Source organism: Dipodomys merriami, unplaced genomic scaffold, assembly GCF_024711535.1.
Source record: "Dipodomys merriami isolate MVZ:Mamm:240054 unplaced genomic scaffold, mDipMer1.0.p SCAF_2, whole genome shotgun sequence".
Classification (NCBI taxonomy): Eukaryota; Metazoa; Chordata; class Mammalia; order Rodentia; family Heteromyidae; genus Dipodomys; species Dipodomys merriami.
The window spans coordinates 12033997-12059000 of NW_027203381.1; the positions used below are offsets into that span (position 1 = coordinate 12033997).

Consider the following 25004-nt stretch of genomic DNA (forward strand, 5'->3'; position numbering starts at 1 on the left):
CAGTTAGCCTCAGTGGCCTCTTGATTAATTAAGTCCCTGAAATGACCATCAACTCCAAAGACATAGCATCTACTCAAGAATCAGCAGAAGCATAAAGCTAAAGAGTTCAGCTGCTTCTCCACACGGTTCAGCCCAACACCACATCCATTTACACTCTGGGGTTAAGAAGAAAGAGACTCAGGCAGCCAGCTCCAAGGACGCAAAGCAACCTTGCTGAGTGTAATCAGGCTTGAATCCAGTCATCATTCATAATGCAGGAGGGAACCTCAGAGGAAAGAATGAAAGGAAGCAACTGAGTCTAGGTTCAGCTTTCTCTTTCAGCTTCAGTCTCCTTCCTCTTCCTAAACCCAACTGGGCACTGGAAGTCTTCACCCAGATGCCCAACCCCCCAAACTAAGAAAGAAGCAGGGGATTGTCACTCTTGAGACTGTAAGGTTAATTTAAAAACTCAGGCCTAAGAAGTTTGAATGCAATAGCACACATTTCCCCCCCCCATTATTAAATAGTCAATATTGGGGGAAGGTTGGTAAAAGGAGGCTGGATGTAATCACGGCTGCATGTACTGAAACAACACGCTGAATGCGCCCATTAATGGACAGTGAATACCTGTGAATCAAAAATAAAATATTAATCAGGTGTTGGAGACTCACGCCTATAATCCTAGCTGCTCAAAAGGCTGAGATCTGAGGATCGAAGTTCAAAGCCAGGAGAGATACTAAAGTCCAAGAGATTCTTATCTCCAATTAACAACTAAAAAGCCAGAAGTGGAGTTGTGACTCAAGTGGTAGAGCACTAGACTTGAGAGAAAAAGATCTGAGTTCTGAACTATCCCAACTTCCCAAGGGCCAGTGGGACTCTAACCTACAACCGGAGAAAGGAGTCACGAACACTCAGTTAATTGGCCTAGGAATGTTTATTACCACAGTGACTGCTTCTCACTATACCAAGACAGTGAAGACCGGCAGTAAAGTCAACTAGCTCAGGGTATTTACTGGCAAGATCCATGGGGGGCAGAGGGGGGGGAAGGGCAGGGCACTTGCAGGTGGTCAGTGATAGTTTTGTAATCAACAAAGAAGCAAGTTACAAAAGCAGAGCTGGCAGTTAGTGATTACCAATGACAATTACAAGTCCAATCATTCCAATAACCAAAGCAGTAAGTCATCAAAGAAAAATTTTTATCCCAAATCTTCCCAGCAAAGAAGCAAGCTAGTGAAATAGCAATTACAGCCTCAATAAGCAAAACAATTCCAAACTTCTTACTTATCACACCCAAAATCAAACCACCTTCCAGGTTTTCTGGCTCTTTCTGAGTTTCACTGTTATTTACAGAATTCCAGTAACGCAGTGTTTAACTCACTAATTGACTTCAAGCCATTATCTTTGGAATTTTTCCTTTTAATGACTAGTGTACCCATGGAGTTTTTTCTCTACAGGGAGATCCTGCCAATCAATAATTGTTCTGTTCCAATCTCACATTTTATATTGTTTTTTTTTTGGGGGGGGGTCATCACGGTTCAAGCCTCAGAACCAGCACACATAGATAGATATAGATAAGTTACTTACATAGATAGTAAGATTAATTGATTTCAAGCCTCAGAACTGACATAGATACAGAACAAAATACTAAAAAATAAAGTTAATACAGAGGCTTACTAAACAAAATAATTCTCTAAATGCATTAGGTTGCTTTTAACAGTTAAGAAAACGTCTTACATATATAATTTAAACTAATCCATCCAATATAAAGGTCAACCAAAGAAGAAACTTCTTCATCACCTCCACTGCCTCTCATCTGGAGTCCAGTCACTGGCAGCTAGCACTCACCCTGCTAGCACTCACCCTGCCACGAATAAACCAAATGAGAGGCCAGGTTTAGAAATCACTTAACTTTGCATTTCAAAGCACTCATCCATAATGGACCCGCAACTAGAGTAACTGGATCTCCTGACAGGTAGGAATGGGGTGGGGGGGGGGCCTCTGTCCCCAATATAGTTCTCACTACAACAACTAACTTCACATTTTACCCACAATAGGGATTGCAACTTCACAGTATGCTTTCAAAACACATTACGGCTGCTGGTGGCTGGTGGCTCATGCCTATACTCCTAGCTACTCAGGAGGCTGAGATCTGAGGGGCAGGGCCCCATCCAGTCAGGGTGGAAGAGTCCATGAGACTCTTATCTACAACTAAGAGCAAAAAGCCAGAAGTGGAGATGTGGCTCAAGTGGTAGAGTGCTAGCCCTGAGGGAAAAAGCCAAGGGAGAACATGAGGCCCTAAGTTCAAACCCCAGTACTGGCACAAAATGAAAACAAAAAAAATTGGTACATGACTATAATCCCAGAGGGCTACCTAAGATGCTGTCTGAAACTACACACACACACACACACACACACACACACACACACACACACACACACACACACACACACACACACACACACACACACACACACACACACACACACACACACACACACACACACACACACACACACACACACACACACACCAAGCTTCATACTGCACCCAACAACACAGACAGCCAAGCCTTGATTCCAATTGGAAGTTAGGAAATGTAATTAGGAATTGGAAAACTATTAACCCAAGCAAGACTTTGAGATTGGGCATAGGCCAATCTCCATCCACTCTGCTAAAAACTGCTGGGAACCACAGCCCCCTGGAGCCCTGGCAGGTGACAGGGGGAGAGGAGACCCACAGCAACAACAGGATATTTCTTTCCCTATGGCTTCACAGGGCTGCTGTCCTCCCAGCCCTGACATCACAGAGTCTTACAACAGGAGAACATTTGACTTTGCATGGCCCTTGCCCCCTGGTGAAGAGGACATGAAAGAACTGGAATCTCTGCAATGGTGCCTGCCTGCCAAGAAACCGCCAGACACTGACCTGCATGACAGAGAATCCGAGAGCCTTGACAGTAAACGTGGGGAGTTTTGAATCAATACAGGACTCTAGAGTTGGGTACCAAAAGCCTACTGAAGTGTCAAACTGAAGCTCATCACCCCAGATACAGTTGGGTGATTCGGCTCTTTTTATGGAAAGGCATTACAGCAATAGTCAGCGTTTGGACCACTCCCGTCCAGAACGAAGCACTGCAGCTTTAATGAGGGCCTCTATTACTCATGAGGGCAGTGGCCCAGATGGTAGCACCCACAGAGCTCTCAGCTCTGACTTCAGCCACGATTTGGCACCAGCACCAAGGATCTATCGCCCAGTCAGACATGGTGGCTCAGGGGAGTCAAGGCTAACTTGGGCAAAAAACTAACGAGACCCCCATCTCAACAAACAAGCCTGGTGTAAGGACCTCAGCTATGTGGGGGGCTGTATGTAGTAGGATTGCTGTCCAAGGCTGGCCTATGAAAACATGTGATACCCTATCTGAAATATAACTTAAAAAAGAGTTGGGGCAGGACCTGCAAGCATAAGGCCCTGAGTTCAAATCACGGCATAACTTCCCTCCTCCTCCCCTCCCCCATGCCCAACAAATCTCTAGCAATAAAATACTGGGAGTTGTATTTCAGTATCTTCTCAAAGTCAATGTCAGTAAACTAGGTAATTATCCACACAGCCAATTTAAAACAGGTCTAAGTCCCCACACACCTGGTGCCAGTGGCTCACGCTCACGCTTTAGAGGTTCAAAGCTAACTATGGCAGAAAAGTCTGTGTGAGACTCTCATTTCCAATTAAAAGCCTGAAGTGGAGCTGGGCTCAAGCAGTAGAGCGCCAACCTGTAAAAAAAAAAAGCCAAAGCCCTACGTTCAAGCCTCAGAACGGCATCCGGCATGAATAAATGAATACATACCAAAACAAAAGCAAAAACAAAAAACTTCTGAGCACTTGTCTCGTGGGCATCATTTTTGAAACCCAAATGGTGAGCCTTCTCTCCTAACGCTGAACCTGTCCTGGAGAAGAAATCCTTGAAGACAGAAAACCAACCATGCAGCACACAAGGCATCTGACTACTCACACTGTGGCGGGGGATTAAGGAGGTGGCTGTATTGAATAGTTGATTTTTTATGTGTTTGAAATGTTTCATAAATGTGGTTTCTTCCTCATCTTTAAACACAGCTCTCATTTCTATATTACAGCAAGAAGCAACCACTGAGACAAAAGTAACATGAGCAGTAGACAGTACAAACATTGCCACCTATAGTCAGAAAAGGAAACACTTCAGTGTGGACTTCCACCTGGGAGAGAGCAATGTAAAAACACAAAATAGCATGCTGTTACACTTCCACATCCTTCATTAACCTCTCGTTTACCCCACCATGGAAACACTCATGAACACGACTGTAGTAGTTCCTTCTCCTTACCTTTAACTCTCAAGGATCAATGTGTAGCTTATTTTATGCCCAGTTAGCAAATACTTCAAGATATAATCTGTAATCCCAGCTATTCAGGAGGGTAAAACAGAAGGTTCAATTGAGCCCAGGAGTTTGGGACCAGCCTAGGTAACACAGTTAAGCCCTATTTCGTGTGTGTGTGTGTGTGTGTGTGTGTGTGTGTGTGTGTGTGTGGTCTACATGCATACACGTGTGTATACAAATATGTATACAGTCAACATATATATATGTTCAATCCACAGGTATAGATACATGTGTATATATATTTACAGATGTTTATGCTTGTGTGTACACATATGTATATATGCACACATACATATAGGATAAATTCATCTATTCAAACATCTGTTAACACCAAAAAATTTGAAACTCCTCCTCTACATATTTATCTACTTCCCTCCCTTCTGATGATATTCGTCTAGAACCTAAAACTCAAGAGCAACAATAAAATCTGTTCCAGGGGCTGGGAAGTTGGCTCAGTGGTAGAGCGCTTGCCTTGCATGCCTGAGGCCCTGGGTTCGATTCCTCAGCACCACATAAGCAAAAAGAAAAAAGCCGGAAGTGGCGCTGTGGCTCAAGTGGTAGGGCGCTAGCCTTGAGCTGAAGAGCTGAGGGACAGCGCCCAGGCCCAGAGTTCAGGCCCCACAACCAGACCAAAAAAAATAAATAAAATCTGTTTCAAAGATTCTTTAAACTGAAAAGGAGTTTTTTACTATAAAAATGTAATATGCAATATGCATACCTGGGCACTGGTAGCTCCTATCGGTAACCCTAGCTATTCAGGAAGCTGTGAGGACCTACATTGAAGCTAGTCCAGGCAGAAGAGTCTATGAGACTCTTTTCTCCAGCAAAATGCCAGAAGCAGAACTGTGGCTCAAGTGGTAGAGCACCAGTCAGATGTGCCTAGTACTGGCACAAAAATAAATAATAATTAAATACGCTCTCATTCTATCATATATAGCCAAGACTTTTGTTTTGTTTTTGTTCTTTGTTTGATGTTTAGGTATTTTTTTGGTTCTGAGAATCAAGTCTGGGGCCCAGTATAAGCCATGATGTGATTTTAAATACTACACAAGGAAGAAGAGTGATTGAGTCAGTGATGAATAACCAAGTCTCTTTTAGTCTCATTACAGATTCAAGGCAGAAGTAACTTAACAGGAACTCAAATATATTATTGCAATGCTACATTCCAAAAGTTATACACAGTTTTTCTCACATGTAATTTTCACAGAATACATTTCACCCATTTAAAGCACAAAACCCAAGGTATGTAGTATATTCACAGGGATTTGACTGCACATTTTTTCCCTGAAGATATATCAAGTATATTGACCATCCAGAAACCTAAGCTAACTTTTCCACTGCAATGGAGAAGAAACTCGGGCACTTCCTGATGACTTAAGTTGGGTGCTCTGCTTGGGAAAGAAACTTCAACCTGAGGATTCTATATCACCACCCTCCTTGCCCCATTTGAAAAATCTGTTATTATTTCTTCCACTAAGAAAACTGCTGTTTTCATAAACTAGGCTCCAGTGGCTCATGCTTGTAATCCTAGCTACTCGGGAGGCAGCAATCTGAGGATTGCAGTTCAAATCCAGCCCAGGCAGGAAAGTCCATGAGACTCTCTAATTAACCACCAGAAAATAGGATGTGAAGCTGTGGCTCCAAGTGATAGAATGATAGCTTTGATCAAAAGAGCTCAAGGACAGGGCCCAGGCCCTGAGTTCAAGTCCCATGACCAACAGCAAGAAAAAAAACAAACAAACAAACAAAATAATTCCATTGTTCTGACTCAATTTAAAAAAATAAGTAGGGGCTGGGAAGGTGGCTCAGTGGTAAAGCACTTGCCTTGCATGCCTGAGGCCCTGGGTTCGATTCCTCAGCACCACATAAGCAAAAAGAAAAAAGCCGGACGTGGTACTGTGGCTCAAGTGGTAGAGCTAGCCTTGAGCTGAAGAGCTGAGGGACAGCGCCCAGGCCCAGAGTTCAGGCCCCATGACCGGACCCCCCCCCCAAAAAAAAAAAGTTAAAAATTTGTGCATGTCTGTGTGTGTATGTCAGACAGAGCGAGGCCTCCAACTTGCTATTCTCCTAGCTTAGCCTCTCAAGTGCTGGAATTACAAACATGTGCTACCATGCTTGATAAAAAGTAAAATTTAATGACAGTACAACTGAAAACAAAACCATCAATGAACTGTTTGGGGACTGCATGCAGTGGTTCACACCTACAATCCTAGCCACCCAGAGGCAAAGATCCAGAAGATAGCAGGTTCAAGGCCAGCCCGGGGGGGAAAAAGTTCTCAAAACACTATCTCAACCAATAAAATAGGTGCATTGCCATATGTGTGTAATCCTAGCTACACAGGAAGTGTAAATAGGAAGATGGGTTCAGAGCACCCTGGCACAAATGTGAGACCCTATTTGTAAAAGAACAAAAGCCCAAATGGCAAAGAGGCTGAATGACGAACATAAAGCCCTGAGTTCAAACCCTAGTACCAAAACAAAACACTTGATTTGAACTGGTATATACACACTTATAAACATACACACACATAGATGTATGTATACACACACATATATTTATATCGTTGGCTGTACACACAGTCCAGTGGTAGAGCACTTGCCTAACATGCTTGAGGCCCTGGGTTTGATCCCTAGCATTGTAAACATAAACATGTAACCCAGGCCCATTTTAGTTATTTCTCCAACAGTTCCTGGCACAGACCAAGTACGGTGGCCCCTGTCTTAGCTATGTATTCAGCCCAGCACAGACACTTGGGGTTGGCATGACTGGGCAAGACTTCCCTGCAGAAAACTGCCAGTCAGCATGCACCTTGAGATGCAAACAATGCCTACACTGTAATTTCCCAAAGCAACCTTGTCTTGACTGTATGGCACAGCTCTGCAAACATGGTGTTCAGGATCTACCAATCTCTTCCAAAACACACTGGGGTCCCCTATTTAAAATTAATTATTCTTCATCACTTAGAGGTGGCTCTTCCTGCTTGCCTCCCCGCTGACACCCATTCACAGCCCTTCCTTCTGCAGCCCTTCTTTTCAGATGCAAAAAAAGAGCCAGAAAGCTGACTTAAAGGCTGATTTAAACATGTCTTGGGGCTGGGGCTATAGCTCAATGGAAAAACACAAGGCATAGAATGCATAACAAGCTGAGTTCAAACCCCAACCCACCCACCCAAGAAAGTGTTAAAGGATGATGGTACTGAAACTGATGACTTAGGCTTACCTGAGGTTTAATCATTATAATTCATCAGTTCTAAAACATACTTATTTTCATATTTTAACATCTCTGAAATAGAGATGCTTCTTAAAACTGACAGAATGTCATAATGTGACAGCAATTTTTTTTCTTTCCTACTGGTACATAAAATGATGCTTCTGAAAACTGTCAGCAAAATGAAAGAAATATGTTATCTATGCCAAAGGTTAGCCTGAATGTGTGTTAGCAAGTTCCTAATCACGAATAAATCAACAAAATCCTAACTGTGGCACCAATGGCTCATGCCTGTAATCCTAGCTACTTAGGAGGCTCAGGTCTAAGGAATTTCAGTTGGAAGCCAGCCTGGCAGGAAAGTCTGGGAGACTTTTATCTCCAATTAATCACCAAAAAGCCAGAAGTGAAGCTATGGCTCGAGTGGTAGAGTGATATCTTTGAGGGGGAAAAGCGAAGGGACAGCATATAGGCCTTAAGTTCAAGTCCCAGAACTGGCACCAAATAAACAGTCCTATCTCCTCTTAAAAGGAGGCTGTCATTTAAGCTAATGCTTCACCAAGTAGAAAGTCCTTTCAATAAAAGATACCTTTCTGAGATGTAATAAAAACCTTCCAGAAGGTTAGCAGTAGCATTCATGAGTAAATGATGCCAAACAGTGCTACAGATGACCAAAAAAAAAAGAATATTTTTAAAAAAACAACCTCTAAAGAACCCAAGCCAGACACAAAAACCAGTCCAAACAGTTCTGATTCCAAACACAATCTGATCCTTAGTCATGAATAAGAAGTTTTGTTCAACAGAACTCATCTGGTGGTGATTTCCAATTTGGTTGCCCAAATTGACCTCGTTTAAACCAGAGTGAGTATGAATTATACAATCTCCAGAGGAACCTCAGCCAGAAATGCACCACAACAATAAAGCAGTGTAAAGCCCTCACCTTAATTCCTTCCATAAGCAGGACAGACCAAGGCTGGCTGACAGACCTAGGCTATTGGTCCAAGGAATAATTCTGTTCCATGTGAACACTGGACGTGCTTCTCCATTGAGTGCTCCAGACCTCAACAGTCTTTGTAAGAAAGCACCATTATCCTCAAATACAAGTACAATTTATTTTTATATTTGTATTTTCCATAACTTCAAAGACATGTTACAAATTCACTCATAGGAGACCCTCTAGGTATGGGTGGCTTACAAGCAGGCTCTCTCTGTAGCAATCAAAACACCTTCAACAGCAAAGTCCACTCACCTAGGAGAGGTGCCCATATGCAACACACCTTGCAAAACCCACCCCTGGCTGTTTGTTTCCTCAGGCCTCCTACTTCCAGACCCTGGTGAAAATCTTCCATTTGTTTTCTTTGCTACACTAGTTCAGGGAGACAGGCCAAAGTGGTCCAAAAAAAAAATCAACCATTTGTTGTTAATATGCTACAAAGGCATTCCCTGATTCTCCACATGGCAATCTAACAATGAGAAACCTCCCAGAAAAAACAAATACCACAAAAATGTGAAGTTATCCAAACACCCCTTGCGTGGTTTTCCTCACTGGTAGCTGAGAAAGGAAGACAGATAAGGGCTGTCTGTGTACTGTATACCGTGTGTGGAGCAGAGCCGTCCCAGCATGGTGGCAATGAATAATCAAAGATGTCTTCAGCACCTTTTTGCTCGTCCCTCTACAGTCTCTAATACTCTTGGGTAATCCAGAGTGAACCCCCTCACAGAAGTCCCCCCACACTGTTTACACCCTTCCTTCCTCCACATTCACACTCCACTCCGGCTTAGAACAGTAAGTGACTCACCCAGACACAAGTGGCAAGATGCACTCTAGGTGAATTGTGACACCAGCTACCCACATAAACAAAGCATCATTAGATCAACAACGAGGGCCAAAGATGGGAATTCCTTCAGCAACTGCATTTCCCAAAACATTCTTAAAACATTTTTTTCAGGGAGCTTTTACAAATAATCATATTATTAAAAATCTTTTTAAAGAACCTAAGAAGAGATAATAGCTATCTTCATCCCCCAAGATAACCTCGGCTCAAGCAGCCCTTTGTTTAGGAATATGTCTGTCCGTATCTCAGCACCTCCAAGGGATCCGGGCCTCCCCTCGGCTGCCACTAATTAAATGGAGAAGTGGAGGATGTAAGAGAAAGCTCCAGATAAAGCCCAGAAGCCAGGATGTCTCCTGGGTAAACGAGACAAAGCTACTTTTCACCCATCTTCAGGTGACTACACACACACACAAAAAGGGACATTCTTTTACACAAGCAAGGCATGGGAAAAGAAATCAAAAAGACAAATCACACATTACGTTTGCACTGTGGTCGTTCTTTGATAAAACAAACACCAGAGCAAACCTTGCCTAGCACCTTCAAGAGGAAACAAAATAAAGTCAACCCCAACATGCCCTCCCCCTGCCAAGATACTTATTTCATTACACATTTAGATAAAGTACACACGTACACACACACGCCACAGTAGGAAAGCATCAGAAAAGGAAGCCATAACGTGAGCCAGGCTCAGATAATACCCTCTCTTTAAACCCCACCCCCATCAACCAGAGAAAGAGGGAACCTCCGAAGAAAGAAAGGAGGATAAAGAGAAATCGAGAAAGCCTGCATTTCCAGGCATCAACTTTTCATGAAATGCACAACCAGGATAGGAAATACCTCCCTGCTGAGTAATGCTTCAGGGGTTGTAAATTCACCTCTCCAAAGGGGAGCCAGAGCTGGGCGCGCACCCCGCCAGATGGCAAACCACTCCTACCTGCTCTCGGCAGCCTGCCCGTCTCGCCGCGCCCGCCGCGGGCCCACCCACCCACCCACCTCCCCCCACCTTTTTTTTTTTTTTAGCAGAACAACACACCAATAAGAACCGAGCGTGGCTGGTCCAGAGAGGCTGGTCGGTCGGAGAGTGAGCAGGATCGTTGGGGGGGGGGGGGGGGGAATAAATAAATAAACGAGGGACTAGGAAACGCAAGAAAGAGTCCGGGCGAAAACAAAGCCCCCTTCCTGCCAAACCGACCGTCTGGGGGCGTGGCCTACTTCATTCGCTTTATTAATAAAAGAGATCAATGGAGCTCGGCTCCCTCCACCCACCCCAGAGGTGCGGGGCACAGAATCCTGGGGAGGAAAAACATGGCAGGGCTGCAAGTTTCCAGCAACAGCACCTGCTACCTTCCTTGGCGACCCAGACACACACACACACACACACACACACACACACACACACACGCTCCGAAATGCACAATCCCGGCTGCAGACTCTGCAACTCCTGGCGTCTTCTCCCCCCATCCCACCCCACCCCCCACCCCCCCGCTTCTCCCAACTGGACCGGCGCCCCGTCGAGTCGGAGAGCCCGCGGTCACGATCGGTCCCAACAAACTTCCAGGGGGGAGGAGGGGAGACGATCGCGCCCTCCCCCGCAGCCCCCGCCTCACCCAGACGTGACCCACGTCATGTACTCCGGGCTGCAGGGGCCACAGAGCAAAGTTGCCCAACACCCCGGAGACGCGGCCAGAAGAAAGGGACCCGCGGGGCACAGAGGCGCACGCGCCCTCCGCCGCCCCCGAAGCGGGGAGCTGCGGCGCGAAGCCCAGCTCCGAAGGCGTCGCGTCGATTATTTACAAACAATGCGCGCGGCTGGGGGGGGCCCGAGTCACCCCCCAGGACCCCGCTCTCCGGCCGGCGCGGGAAGGGTGGGCGCTTCGGCGATGGCCCCGTCCCCCTCCAGGCCGGCCCGGAGCAGGAACTCCTCGGAGAACCCCTGGCGGGAAGGGGGCGCCGCTCACCTCCTCTTCCGAAAGTCCGTAGACTGGTTCCCCGAGTCCGGTCGCCATGGAGCCGGCGCCCTGCACGGGATCCGAGGCGCTCCGGGGTAACTGGGCTGCGGCGCGGGGTCGCCGCTCTCCGCTCTGCTCCGCGGCCGGCCGGTCCCGCACCCGGCCCTGCGCGCAGCCCGCCCGGGAGGCGGCCGGGGCCGGCAGGTGAGGGTGGCCGGGCGCACGCCTCCTCCCGGAAGGCTGCGGGACGTGCGGGCTGGCGGCTCCGGAGAGCGCGCCGAGCGGCGGCGACAGTCCCGGCGCCTATCCCAGCGCGCGGCGGCGGCGGTGGCGACGCGGAGCCCTCCGGGCTTCCCCTCCCCGCACTCCCCTGCTTCCTCCCGCCCGCCCTCTGGTCCTCCCCGCCCGCCAGCAGCTCTCCGCCCCTCTCCGATCGGGCTCTGCGAACCCCGAGACCCGGCTCGCCCGCCCCCCTCGCCGTCCGTCCCGGCCCCCGCTCTCCCCGCCTCTCCGCCGCTGCCTCCTCCCACCGGGCGCCGGGAGCAGACCCTTCCCGCTTGCCAGGGCGGGCGCTCGGGCCCCCCAAGCCAATCACAGGCCGGGCTGGGGGGCGGGCCGCGGGGGCGGCGAGCTCGGCCCACGCCCACCCGGGCCTCGGCGCGCGGAGCCCGGCGCGCGGAGCTCCGGGTCCGCCCCGGGCCCGCTCCCCGCTGCTCTGCGGAAGGTGCGGACTGGACCTTACGGTGGGGGGGGGGGTTGGGGGGGGGACACGAGGACATCTGCTCAATAACAAAATTGCCACGTCCATGTCCACCGATCTCTCTTTGGATTTTTTTTTTGGGAGGGGGGGAGGTTAAACCCCGATCGCTGAGGTTAAAGGCGGAGAGAACGATGGATGTCTCTAGACCCTTTTAAAAAAAAAATTCTGGGCCACGCCAGCCGGCCGGACTTGGCTCCCGCGTCAGCTCCGCGGGGCGATGCGCCCGGCCCGGCCGCCAGCCGAACGGAGGCTGCCCCGGTGTGGCCGCCCGTCGCCATTGCCCGAGCCAGCCTTACCCGGGAACAAACCCAACCCCGCGCCCGCCGAGAACGCACCCAGCCCCGCGACGACCCCCGAGCACACACCGGGCCGACTCAACGCGAGAGGTCTCGCTCAGGTTTCCCTTGCTTGTGCACACGACTTGGACGTCTGGATGGCCCGCCGGGGTGCCTCCCGCTGCCCAGCTAGCGTCTCGTAGAAGCCTTTGGATTTAGAAGAATGCAAGAAACTACTTTCAAACACACGAGAGAAATTCGTCACTCGACTTTTATTTTTGTCCAGGAAAGCTGTTCTTTACATTTAAACGTTAAGTTCCAAAGGAACACTGGGCGAACTTGGCTGTTTGCCTCTGAAAAAAAAAAGAAACAAACGTCCCTAGTGCCTTTAGGATTTTCATTGAAAGCTGAGAATAAACGTGAGCCAGCGGTGACTTTGGCAGTCCCCAGACACCTCGCCACGGATCTGCTGCTCCCTTGCACCCCCAAAAGGAAACGGGGCGCGCCCATCCAACCTTAAGTGCGCCTCTGCCTCCCGGTAACAAGACTGGGGCTTAAAACCGGTGTCCCTTGCTGGCCCCCTTTAAGCCATTCTTGATTAAAATCCCAGCTGAGGGGGAAAAAAAGTCATCGTTAAGCGCCGAGCATTTCAAAGACAACCCTCATTTTGAGCACGCCGGAAGTTTTCAGCCTTGCAACTCTAGATTCTTCTTTTGGTAAAAGGTATCCCCATTCTAAGATGCCCTTCCGCCCGTTCGTCATGGGAGTCTGGGCTTCTCCCAACTTTTATGCCGTTTCTACGGGCGAAATTCATATCTATTTAAATTTTCCGAGGGAAAAGTACACTTTTGAATTGCACTATTAATCATGGTGGTGGATGGGATCAGGTCTTTCTCTTTGGATGAGGCTGTAAGTGTGAGAACTGGAGGTGGGGGGATCATGTTTCCTCTTCCATCATCCTACCCCACCCCGTAGTCCCTGCCTCCCACCTTCAGTCTGCGGTCAGTGTCTTTCCCTAAGGGATGCTTATTGGAAAGGATTGTAGGAGGCTTGCCATATGTCATTTATTGTGGAGTGTTCACAAAAGCGTGACGTCATTCCGATCCTGAAGAATCCAAGACATTTATTTCAGACCCATGAAGAAAAGCTTGATTTCTTTCAAGGAACTGATATGCTTTTGCATTGTGGATGACCAAAAATAAAAATAAATAAGTTTGAACTCATTGTGTTTTTTTTCAATTTACTTTGGCTTCCGGGAAACTCAGGGCCAATTCTATGGCCCTATACCATAAAAGAACCCACTAAAAAGAATTCAGTCCTCTTTATAACTATGTGCCAACATCCCCCACAATGCAAGTGTTCTGTCCATTGGATAGAATGCACATTGCACTCATTTCGGGAGTTTCGAAATAGACTGAGCACTTGCCCCTACTATTGGAAACTAAAAGTCTAGGGAGGTGGACAGGCACCAGTAATTTTAGTAATATTCCAGGTGGTGCTAATTCACTTGTAAGGAAGAGACACGTGGCCAAGACCAGCAGTAGTTCCCAGAGGGCAGCGCATGGAAACACCTGGGGATCTTTACCGCTTCCTGTGGGAGGCAGCATTCTGATGTAACTGGTACCTGAGGCCAAGTGGGTATCAGGCAGTTTGAAAAATCCCCATGTGTCTGCAAGATGCCTTTAAGGTTGCCTGTGACAGCCATAAATGGGAGTCTGAGCTTCCGTATTCTCAACAGCTAGGTGATTGATTCTAAGGCATAGCAAAGATGAGGGGCATCTGGTTGAAGTAAGGAGACTGAGTCTATGCTTCCCCTAGATAATGCCCTCTGATTATTTCTCTAGATGGTTTGCTTTTATTCAACTGCTGTTGGGTTTAAGTGTCCTCCTCTGGTTTGTTTTGCTTATGCATAACACTTTTTAGATTTAATTCCACACACCTTATATGGTCTTGGCCTATATCAGCTTTGTGCTAGCTGCGTTCAGGGCTGCTGGTCTTTGAGATAAGAGATCATCAGCAGTCCACCAGCTCTCCAATAAAGACTCCCAATTTGGCCTCTAAAGTGGTGGCTTCTCTGTTTTTCGTGACTGAGTTCCCTTACAACATGGTCTAACATTATATTCCTTTGTATGTAATCTAGGATCTAGATTATTCCTTTTTTATTTTCAGTTTAGAGGATATTTCACATTACAAATGCATTCAAATGCCTTGTGGAATCAGGTAAGATATGAACAAATATACTTAATGTAAATTTTAAAGTACAGGGGTAATCACAAATAAAGACCATTTTATGTATGGTTTCTTTGGGTTTTGTTATTGTTCAAGGGATACTAGGGTTTGAACTCAAGGTTTTGCACTAGCTAGGCTGGAGCTCCATTTGAACCACACTTCAAACTCACATATAAGAATCATTTAAATGCTTAACCTCTTCACAAAGTATTGAGTTGTCATAGCAAAATTATGTGCATCTTAATCATATGTAGGTCACAGTCAAAACATTTTCATACCATTTCTCACGAGATATTTTTCTTCAGTTTTGGATGGTGTCTTGTTCTTGTTTTTTGTTTGTTTTTTTAAAAAAGGCTGAGCAGGAATTGGTGGATCATATGTGTAATTCCAGCTACTCAGGAGGCAGAGATAGGGAGGAAAGATCACTGTTCAAGGCCAACCCTAAGAAAAACAAGAAGTCCAGCTCAATCAATAAAGGTGTAGTGAGCTGTAAGTACCTGTGATCATGTCGCCTGTGAGCAGTTTAGAGGTGAAGATCGCAGATTCTTGGTGTCTCCAGCAAAGACTTGAATGAAAGTGGCAAAGCAAGGAGTGAAGGAGAGGGAGAAAGTATTTTGTTACTGGAAACAGTGGCATGAGTTAGGTAAGACAAGAGCAAATGAATACTTAAGGAAATTTCCACTTTCTAGGATTTGGAGCAAGTGGGAGGAGTTCATGGTAATGATAGTGGGCTGATCTTAGGGAAATAGGAACCCTCAGGCTGGAAAGGTGGCTCAGTGGTAGAGTGCTTGCCTCAAATGCATGAGGCCCTGGGTTCAATTCCTCAGCACCACATAAGCAGAAAAAGCTGGAAGTGGCACTGTGGCTCAAGTGGTAGAGTGCTAGCCTTGAGCTGAAGAGCTGAGGGACAGCGCCCAGGCCCAGGGTTCAGGCCTCATAACCAGAAGAAAGAAAGAAAGAAATAGAGGACCCAGACTTGGGCAGAGTTTTATAGGGGATCTGTGCCTGTACAGGGCTACCATCCCATAGTTTTAAGTATATGTATGAGATACATCTATGTTGGAGTTTGCTACACAAAGATCAGGCTAGTGACACAACGGATTCTACTCAGTTTGATTACATCTTCCCCTAGGAGAGGTCCTAACTTCAAACTGACCACTCATCACCCACAACCAGGAGTGGCTGTGGGATGTTCTAGGGAGGAGACAGACCTCATGGATGTCTCCTGGAGAGGGACTAGGTGAGTGGGTTGGTTTCAAAATTCTTTCCCTATAGCTAACCTGCTTCAAACCCAGCTAATCAAAAACTGTAAGTCGGAGGATCAAGGTTCAGGTTGACCTGGGGAGAAAAATAGAGACCTTATATGAAAAATAACCAAAGCAAAAAGGAGCTGGGGACATGGCTCAAGGGGCAGAGTACCTGACTAGCAAGCGCAAGGCCTTGACTCAAACACTTATTAAAGTGAATTAATGAATTAATAATTAAACAAGTGCTCAATGAGACTTGAAGATGCCTGCACACTTGTAAAAAAAAAAAAAAACATGGAACTTAGCAACATTTCTTTTCTATTTATTTTTGTTGTTGGTCATGGGACTTGAACTTTGGGCCTGGGTACTGTCCCTCAGCTCTTCAGCTAAAGGCTAGTGCTCTACCACTTGAGCCACAGCACCACTTCCCGCTTTGGGAGCAGTTAATTGGAGATAAGAGTTTCACAGACTTTCCTGCCCAGGCTGCTTTGGAATTTTCCTGCCCAGGCTGCTTTGAAATGTGATCCTCAGATCTCAGCCTCCTGAATAACTAGGATTACAGACCTGAATCACCTGTGCCAGGCTTAGCAACATTTCTTAACATCCAAGAAATCTCACCAATTTAATCATGGTAAGGAAGTTATGATCTCGATTTTTGACCAAATATACAGGTAGGTGACAAATGGCTTGTAAACAGCTAGTTTTGCTTAACAATATAGGTAAGTTTTTTTTTTTTCTTTTAAAGAAACACACTCTGAATCCCAAGATAGGGACACAAGTGGTTTTTTCTTTCTTGCTATTGTTTCTAACGTATTCATAATGTAATGTGATTTTTTTTTGTTGCTTTGTACGTTCCTCCCCCACTGTATAACCCCTGTTTTCACTGTATTTGATGTCGGTCTAATTTGGGGAGAGGAAGGAAAAAAACAAAATGCTTAAATAGGAATACAGGTTGACCTATTGCAACAATGAGATGTACAAGATGCTATGTTGAAAAACCAACTTTACAATTTAGGTGGGGTGGGGGGTGGGGCTGGGGATGGGGGGATATATGGATGGGGATGTAGTTGTGGAAGTGGAAGGGAAGGGATGGTAGGGGAAAAACAAAGGCAACAATGCTTGATAGGAAATGTAGTCTTTACCTTGCTCATATAACTGTAACCCCTCTGTACAGTATTTTCACAATAAAAAACTTACTTTAAAAAACTTATTAAAAAATGCAGCAAAGAAAAAGAAACACTCTGAATGCCTGCGACGGACCAGCTCGGCTGGAGCACTGGGACCGACGGGACAGGGATCTCGGGATAGGTGGGCAAAGGAGTCGGCGAAGTGACAAACAGACACAGACTCAAAAGAGTTGCATCTGAGTGTATCTTTATTGAGGAGAATTAACATTTTTATACAGTGTGTGATTGTGACATAGATTCTTTGTTTATTTAAGCACGTAATCAATTTTTTAAAGGGAAAGCATTGATGAATTACATGAAAATTAATGACTATCCCACCAACTGTTTAAGCTAAGTGGTGCGAAACAAGTCTAGCATATTGTTTAATAGAATACGTCATCTATTCAGCCTTTTTTATGTTTAATAATTAACAAACCTAAGACAGGGCTGTACTTACATTATACTCTTTTTAATTTTATCCAACTAATTTCATCTTTATAAGCTCCTGTATAAGGAAATGGTTCTTGGTTGGTTCAGGAAATATGTCACTAACTTTATATTTTGTGTGAAAACACCATCTATTCCCTATAATGTAAGTTGGACTAAACTTAATCATAACTGTTGGGAGAATCTTTCTTTTTCTTTTATAATCAGAGGTCCCTTCTTTTTAGAACTCTCTAAACTACTGGGATAACTCTTTCTAACTTAGTTTAGTTTATTGATTTTGTCTGTTGGACATATCTAGAAATTTTAAGTCTTTATATTTACTATTCGTGAGCTGCAAAACCGCTTGTGAAGTTGTAGGAGTATCTGGAGGCAACGTCACATCAGATGATTGATTGATTGGGGGATTGCCCACATTTAATCTTTGGCCTTAGTCTTTATTACTTAGAGAAGCCATCTCTATTGAACTGGAAAAATACAACATGCTCTGTTCGTGGATCAATAGAAAAATAGCCAAAACGAGAATAAAGGCAACGAATGTACAGCCAAGAAGTATATAGTAAGAATAAAGGTAGAGGCTATAAAGGTGCAGCCAAGTGTATGGGAAGCCTTGAACCAACACCCCCTTCCTGCAGGCATGCTTCCTCGAAGCTCTTTGTCCAACACAATCTCACACGCAGACTCCGCAGAAGGTGGCGTGGCACCCACTGGCCACAGAAAGATGTCCACTCAGCTGGAAATACCAGGAACCACTGGAAGTGAAGAAACTTAAGTGTTTGACCTTGTTTCTCTGGCCAGAGACTAGTCATTGAACTTGCAGTCCCTTATTCTGTTGTCCATGTCAAATCAGAAGCCATCTATCCACCACAGGCAGCTTTATGGAAGTGCTCCGCCCACCTGCGCTGGCCTCTCTTTGCTGAACCCAGCTAAGGACTCCTTGCAGACACATCTTCATGGCTGCTTTGCCTGCTGTGATCTCTGCTCCTTTCCAAACGCTTGCTTCGGCAGCTTCCTCTCCATTGTGCCTCTGGGACTGGGTTCCCATGGTGGTTGGATACTGAGCTGCTTGTTAGAGGAGGAAACAAGAGTTGCTGTACACAATGGCAGGCCTGAATTGGCCTGGAGGCAGGACAGACGCTCTCCCAGGTGGGACTTGTCAGGGCACAGGGCAGGCATCCTGCCACTGGGCCCTGGGTCACTGTGGTGAGCAGCAGTCACACTGGAACTTCTCTTTCTCAGAGAACAACGGGTTAAGTCTGACCAGATTGTCTTTTTTAGGGAATCCAGTTCTCCACCAACTCCTGGGGGATGCCTGGGGCTTGAGTCTATGCCAGGCTCCACTCCTGTCCAGAACCTTTCATTCCAAAAGTTTCAACCAAGTGTATGTGGCGTGGCAAATGCCCTCATGCTCCTCTTCACTCGAGTGCCCTAAAAGTAATAAAATATTTGAGGTAAACATATATGATATCTGTTTTTTTCTAGTCAGAAATGTTTGCCTTTTAACTGACTATATTAGCAATTTACTTTTTAAGAGTCACTATCCTGATTCTAACTATCTGGATTTAGAAAGTATCTGAATATGTTTCCACATTTTTACTATGTATTTTTTTCTGGCTTATTTTATTTTATTTTATTTTTTGAGTCTTTGTTGAGTAATAAAAATGTTCTTGTCTTCTTGGCTGGTGTGGTGCTTTAAGACTATAATCATATCATCTACTCTGGAGGCAGAGACAGGGAGATCAAGGGTCCAGGTTAACCCAGGTATGAAAGTTCTTAAGACTCCATCTCAACTAGTTTGGTGTTTGTGTCTGTCATCCCCAGCTATCAGAGAAGCACTTTGTTAGCAAGGTCTTTTCCAACTCAGCCTAGGCATAAAGTTTGACTCTTTCTCAAAAATTAACCAGAAGACCATGGTTCCAAGCCAGCCCAGGTTAAAAACAAAAACAAGCCGGGCACTGGTAGCACATACCAGTAATCTTAGCTACTCAGGAGGCTGAGATCAGAGGATCGTGATTCAAATCCAGCCCAGGCAGGGAAGTACATGAGATTCTTATCTCCAATTAACCAGAAAATCACAAGTGGCACTGTGGCTCAGAGTGATAGAGCACTAACATTGAGCAAAAGAGCTCAGGGACAGTGCCCAGGCCCCAAGTTTAAGCCCTACAACCACCAACAACAACACAACAACAAAATCAGAAAACTCTATCTCTGATTAACCGGCAAAATGCTAAACTTCAGGCATGGCTCAAGAGGTAGAGCATCTACCCTGATTAACAGACAAGTGAAAGCATAAGACCTTGGGATCAAGCCTTAGCACCAGCACACACACACACACACACACACACACACACACACACACACACACACACACACACACACACACACACACACACACACACACACACACACACACACACACACACACACACACACACACCCCAGTAGATACTAATACCATTATATTACAGAAGTTTTGTGTATGTGTTTGCCAGTCTTTGGGTTTGAACTCAGGGCCTGGACATTCTCCCTGATCTTCTGAGTTCAAGGATAGCATGCTACCACCTGAGCCACAGTTCCACTTCCAGCTTTTCTGGTAGTTAATTGGAGGTAAAATTCTCATGGACTTTCCTGCCCAGGCTGACTTTGAACTATGATCCTTGGATCTCAACCTCCTGAGTAGCTAGTACGACAGACATGAGCTACCAATGCCTGGCATATTACACAATTTTTAAAACATTTCCAATGTTTTCTAATTTTTCCCCTAAAGATTCCTTATTGCTTATTGAGATCATTTGCCTTTCTCCAGAGGGACATCCTTTTTGTACAATGGATCATTGATGATGAACACGTTCATTTGAAAGTGTCTACTTTCACCCATGACAGATGGTGAAATTATAAGCCTTCTTAATGTGATTAGTGGCATGGACCAATTTCTCCCACCCCTAGTCACTCTGAAGTCTTGAGATTTTATCATCAATTTATTTGGGGAGGTACTAGAGGACAGGACAATCCCTAAGAAAGATAATCAGTCTTCTCTGAGGTAAAATTGTCTGGCCCTCAGCACTTTGAAGATGCTATTGCTCAGATCTCTAGCTGCTGTTGCTGCTAATGAATGGACTGCTATTTGTGTAATGGGTAGCTTAGTAAGCCTCTTGCCTTATCTTTAACTGCCTTAGGCTCTTGGTGTTGTAAACTGTCTACAATTTCTCCATTTGTGGCTTTCTTTTTCCTGCCTCAAATACTTCCTATGTAACTATGCTATCATTTCTGGAAAATTCTCTTTTCAATTACTATCCTTTCCTCATACTCTATCTTCTCTCCTTCTGGGACTGCAATTACAGGTTAGTTCTTCCTACTCCATTCTCTAGTATCTTTTAACTTCAGTCACATAACCTCTATCACATTCCTGCTCCTTGTCTGTCCAAGCTGTATTTCAAGTGATTTCTCCCACTTTGCTAAATAACTACTTCATTGAGTCGATTCTTCTGTTTTAAGCTGGATTCTCTAGTCAACAATTTTACGTAAAAGTTCTGTGTTATATAACTGTAACCCCTCTGTTCATCACCAATATACTATCAATTAAAAAAATTAAGTTCTATGTGATTGTTTTTTCAGATTGGACTTACCATGCTTTTGTTTTTGGTGCCAGCTAAGGAGCAAACTAATCTCATAATCTCATAATTTGTTTGTTTGCAAGTCCTGGGACTTCAGGGCTTGGACATTATCCCTGAGCTTCAAGGCAAGCACTCTACTACTTGGGCCACAGCACCACTTTGGGCTTTTTCTGTTTACACGGTACTAGGCAAACACTCTACCACTAAGCCACATTCCCAGTCTCTCATAATTCTTAATAGTTTCTTATTTGTGTTATTTTATAACTATTTATTTTACTTTATTAGTTACTTTGTTTATAATTTATTTTATTTTATGTCATTTGATTTCTAGTTAGTGTTAGTATTATCCCCATCTTTGGTTCTCAGCTCCACTCAGACCCAAGCTCCTCTCTGCCCTAGATTTCCAGCCCTATAGCAGGCTCTCCCTCTCTCCACCCAGACCCACCTGGGCATGTATTTGCCTCACTTCTGCCCTCCCTTCCCCCACCTCAGACCTACTTGGGACTTGGATAGGGACAGACGCCATGTGCTCCCTCTCCCAGGAAGATACGGCCCCTCTAATAAACCTTAATAATCTTTCTCCTGTGCCTGCCTGCCTTTGCGTGGTCCCCTGGGATGGTTGTGAAGGATTCTTACAGTTAGTAGGAATCCCAAACAGATTTGTGCTTGCTTCTGCTATGAATCAGGGTTATCATCACTCTAGGGTCATGCCTCTAGGGTCATTAGACTCTAGGGCTTAAGACTTACTGTTGTACCGCAATTCAATGGTGAGAAAAGAGGGAAGCCACATTTTGAGAGGTAGAATTGGGACTCTTAATTGGAAAGGTAGTGACTGCAAGTGGACTCTTGTCACAAAGGCCTAAAGCCCCTGGAATACACTCATCACTGTAAGAAAACTGAGCCATGAGAGCAGGAGAGGAAAGATAGAGAGAAAAACAATACCAACAACCCAGATCAACTCCAATGGAGAGCTGAAGTAGGATGCCATGATGACCAGAGAAAAGCTGGTCTAGGCCTAAATATGGTCAGGGGCAGGGGGCAGGGTCACCAGAAATTCAAGAGTCTCCTGAGTTCAAAGCACAGGACTAACAGGTCCAGTAACCTATGGTCCAAGCCCCTGCCCCTGCCTCTAGGAATTCAGGTATGCCCATCACCTGGGGTTGGAACTTCCCTGCCTCTCCCATGAAGACAAGATGGCTCCAGTTAAACTCAATTCCTTATCATCCACCACATGGCCAAGATGGTGCTGGTTAGACCCAGTATCCTTATCTCATTACCACCAAAGTCTTAGGTTGATCCTTTAACCTCAAGCTGAAGGATCAGTTTCCTTCCACTGGAGAGCTAGTATAGCTTTTTACTTGCTGCTTACTGCACCATTCTTTGTGTTAGTTAACTCAGGGTGAGGAGTATGGCAGATTCGATTACTGTTCAGCCAGTATTTACTTCCCTGGCTCCCCTATAGGTTTCTGCCTGCGAAGATGTACTTTACAAGTACATGTAATTTACAAGAAACTCCCTTACCAATGGCACAAGAGCAGATGTGGTGGCATGGCTAATTCAAAACAGAAATCGTGAGGCTTTACAAGTTCCTGCCACCTCTGTGGAGCTCCTGTTCCCAGAGGGGGACTGCTTCTTAATCCTTCAGGAGCAAACACTTGAAACTGATCTGCACCCTAGAGCCATTGCCATGCTTTAAGGCTGACAAAAATGCAGTGCAAACTGGGAATAAATGTTGTTTGTTGTAGCTGCTGAGGTTCTAAGAGTTTGGCTACACATCATGATCACAGCCAAAGCTGAGTAAGAGATGAGACTTGCTAGGAGGCGGGGAGGGGGTAGTTTGCCTTCCTGCAAGCTTAGCAATACATTTAGAAAGTTAGGATGGTTAGGAAGCCTATTGGCTTCCTTACAAATGAAGCACTTGACATGGCAGTTAATTTTCTCTGCATACAGCCTAAAAAGAGGCAGAGCCAAATTTGTTGTTTGAGAAATAATGTTATATTTTCACTCATCCCCCCATGAACTAATTTAAAACTTAAAGTTGAAAACTGAATTTTCAATTTAAAAAAAAATTGTTTTTGTTGGTTGTGGGTCTTGAACTCAGGGCCTGGGGCACTGTCCCTAAGCTTTTTCCACTCAAGGCTAGCACTCTACTACGTTGAGCCACAGCATCACTTCCAGTTTTCTGGTGATTAATTGGAGATGAGAATCTCTCGGACTTTCCTGCCCAGGATGGCTTCGAACTGCAATATTCATATCTCAGCTCCCAGAGTAACTAGGATTACAGGCATGAGCCACCAGCACCAGGCTGAACTTTGAATTTTAAAATACAAGATCAAGGGTTTTTTTTCTCTTCCTAGATATTTGGAGATTCTAAGAATTTCACATGACCACTGAAACAAATGACCACATACTCAGTGGCTTAAAACAACAGAAAAGTGTTTATGTGTAGTTCTGGAGATTAGAAGCTCAAATCAGCATCTAAGGCGCTGTGAGCTCTTTAGACATTGCAAGGAAAAAACTAGTCGGTCTTTTTTCTTCATATGGTTTTTAGAATTGAATTCCTTGCATTCTTTTGCTCACACTAGCATCATCTTCAAATTCTTCTCTACTGAGGCCAATTACATCATTTTCTGTCCTATATCCCCTGTCAGATCTTCCTGTCTCTCTTGAATAAAGGATGTAATATATTTAGTCTCCACCCAGATGATCAGATCTTTAAATCTTCACCTAATCCCTCCGTCAAATCCCCTATCCCTATTCATATACAGCCTTGGGATGAGGATTCTATGTCTTTGGAAACTAATATTCAGTCAATGCCAAGTATGGTGAACACTTTTTACTGTTCTGGATGTCACAATTGCTTTATGATTTGAGTTCACTTGTTTGATAGAGAAGAAGAATGATTTTGTTTTCCTTACTTCCTTTACATTGCCACTTTCCAAAGCAAAATAAATGATGGCTTTCAACATTAAGGTAAGGATGGGCAAACACAGACATAATTCTCAGTGGATGTACGTGAAAATAGAGCTTGAGAGGTAAGTTGAGAGGCAGAGTGGGGTTGGAAAAGATGGGGAAGAAGGAAGGAGTAACACTGGTCAAGATACATTGCACTCATAAATTGACAATTTGAATTGAAACCCCTTTGTACGACTATTTGAAGATAACAAAAATGCTTTAGTATAACAAGTTTAAAACACTAATTTCTGTAATAACCTGAAAAGTGTGTATTTAAATGTGAAAAGTATGTCTTTTCATTTTAAAAAATATTTTACTTGCAGGCTCTGATGGTTCATGCTTCTCACCTTTTATTCTTTGCCAATGCTGGGGCTTGAACTAGGTGCCTGGGTGCTGCCCCTGGGCTTTTTTTCCAAGGTTAGTGCTCTACCACTTGAGCCACAGCTCTACTTCCAGCTATTTGATAGTTTATTGGAGATGAGTCTGATGGCCTTTCCTGGCCAGGCTATCTTTGATCTTTGATCCTCAGATCTCAGCCTTCTGAGTAGCTATGGTTACAGGCATAAGTTACCAATGCCCACTTCACATTTATAATTGTAACTGCTCAGGAGACTGAGAGCTGAGGATTGGGTCTCAAAGTCAGCCAGGTCAGAAAATCTTATCTCCAGTTAGCCAGCAAAATGCCAGAAGTAGAGCTATAGCTCAAGTAGTAAACCATTAGCCTTGAGCAAAAAAAGCTAAGGAGAAAAACCTAGTACTAGCATATTTTTTTTTACTATTCTACTAAAATATTTTAATGTATACTCCCAAAGAATTTCTCCATTTATATTATTTGTATTATAAGCAGGAAGTTCAAGGCCAAGTCATGAAATAAGTAACAGTTCCAAACATACAACTAATAATATTACAATATCTTTCTACTCTGTGTGTGTGTGTGTG

The 25004-nt window shown here is 44.9% G+C and overlaps 1 protein-coding gene and 1 long non-coding RNA gene across 4 annotated transcripts in view; both read right to left on the bottom strand.

The window, feature by feature from the left end:
* The window catches only part of Nedd4l (NEDD4 like E3 ubiquitin protein ligase), a 303787-nt gene extending 292276 nt beyond the window's left edge, over positions 1 to 11511 (bottom strand). For 2 of the 3 annotated variants that reach the window (XM_070029053.1, XM_070029050.1), the window contains exon 1: positions 11385 to 11510. In XM_070029053.1, coding sequence (XP_069885154.1) covers positions 11385 to 11432 — 48 coding nt within the window. In that variant the 5' untranslated portion in view covers positions 11433 to 11510. Of the gene's footprint in view, positions 1 to 11384 lie in introns of all 3 variants that reach the window. The other variant, XM_070029054.1, reaches the window with a different exon arrangement.
* Positions 11512 to 17269: 5758 nt separating this feature from the next.
* LOC138831966 (uncharacterized) overlaps positions 17270 to 25004 on the bottom strand; it is a 152186-nt gene continuing 144451 nt past the window's right edge. The window contains exon 3 of the long non-coding RNA XR_011373472.1: positions 17270 to 18924. This is a non-coding gene — a long non-coding RNA (uncharacterized lncRNA). The remainder of the gene's footprint in view (positions 18925 to 25004) is intronic.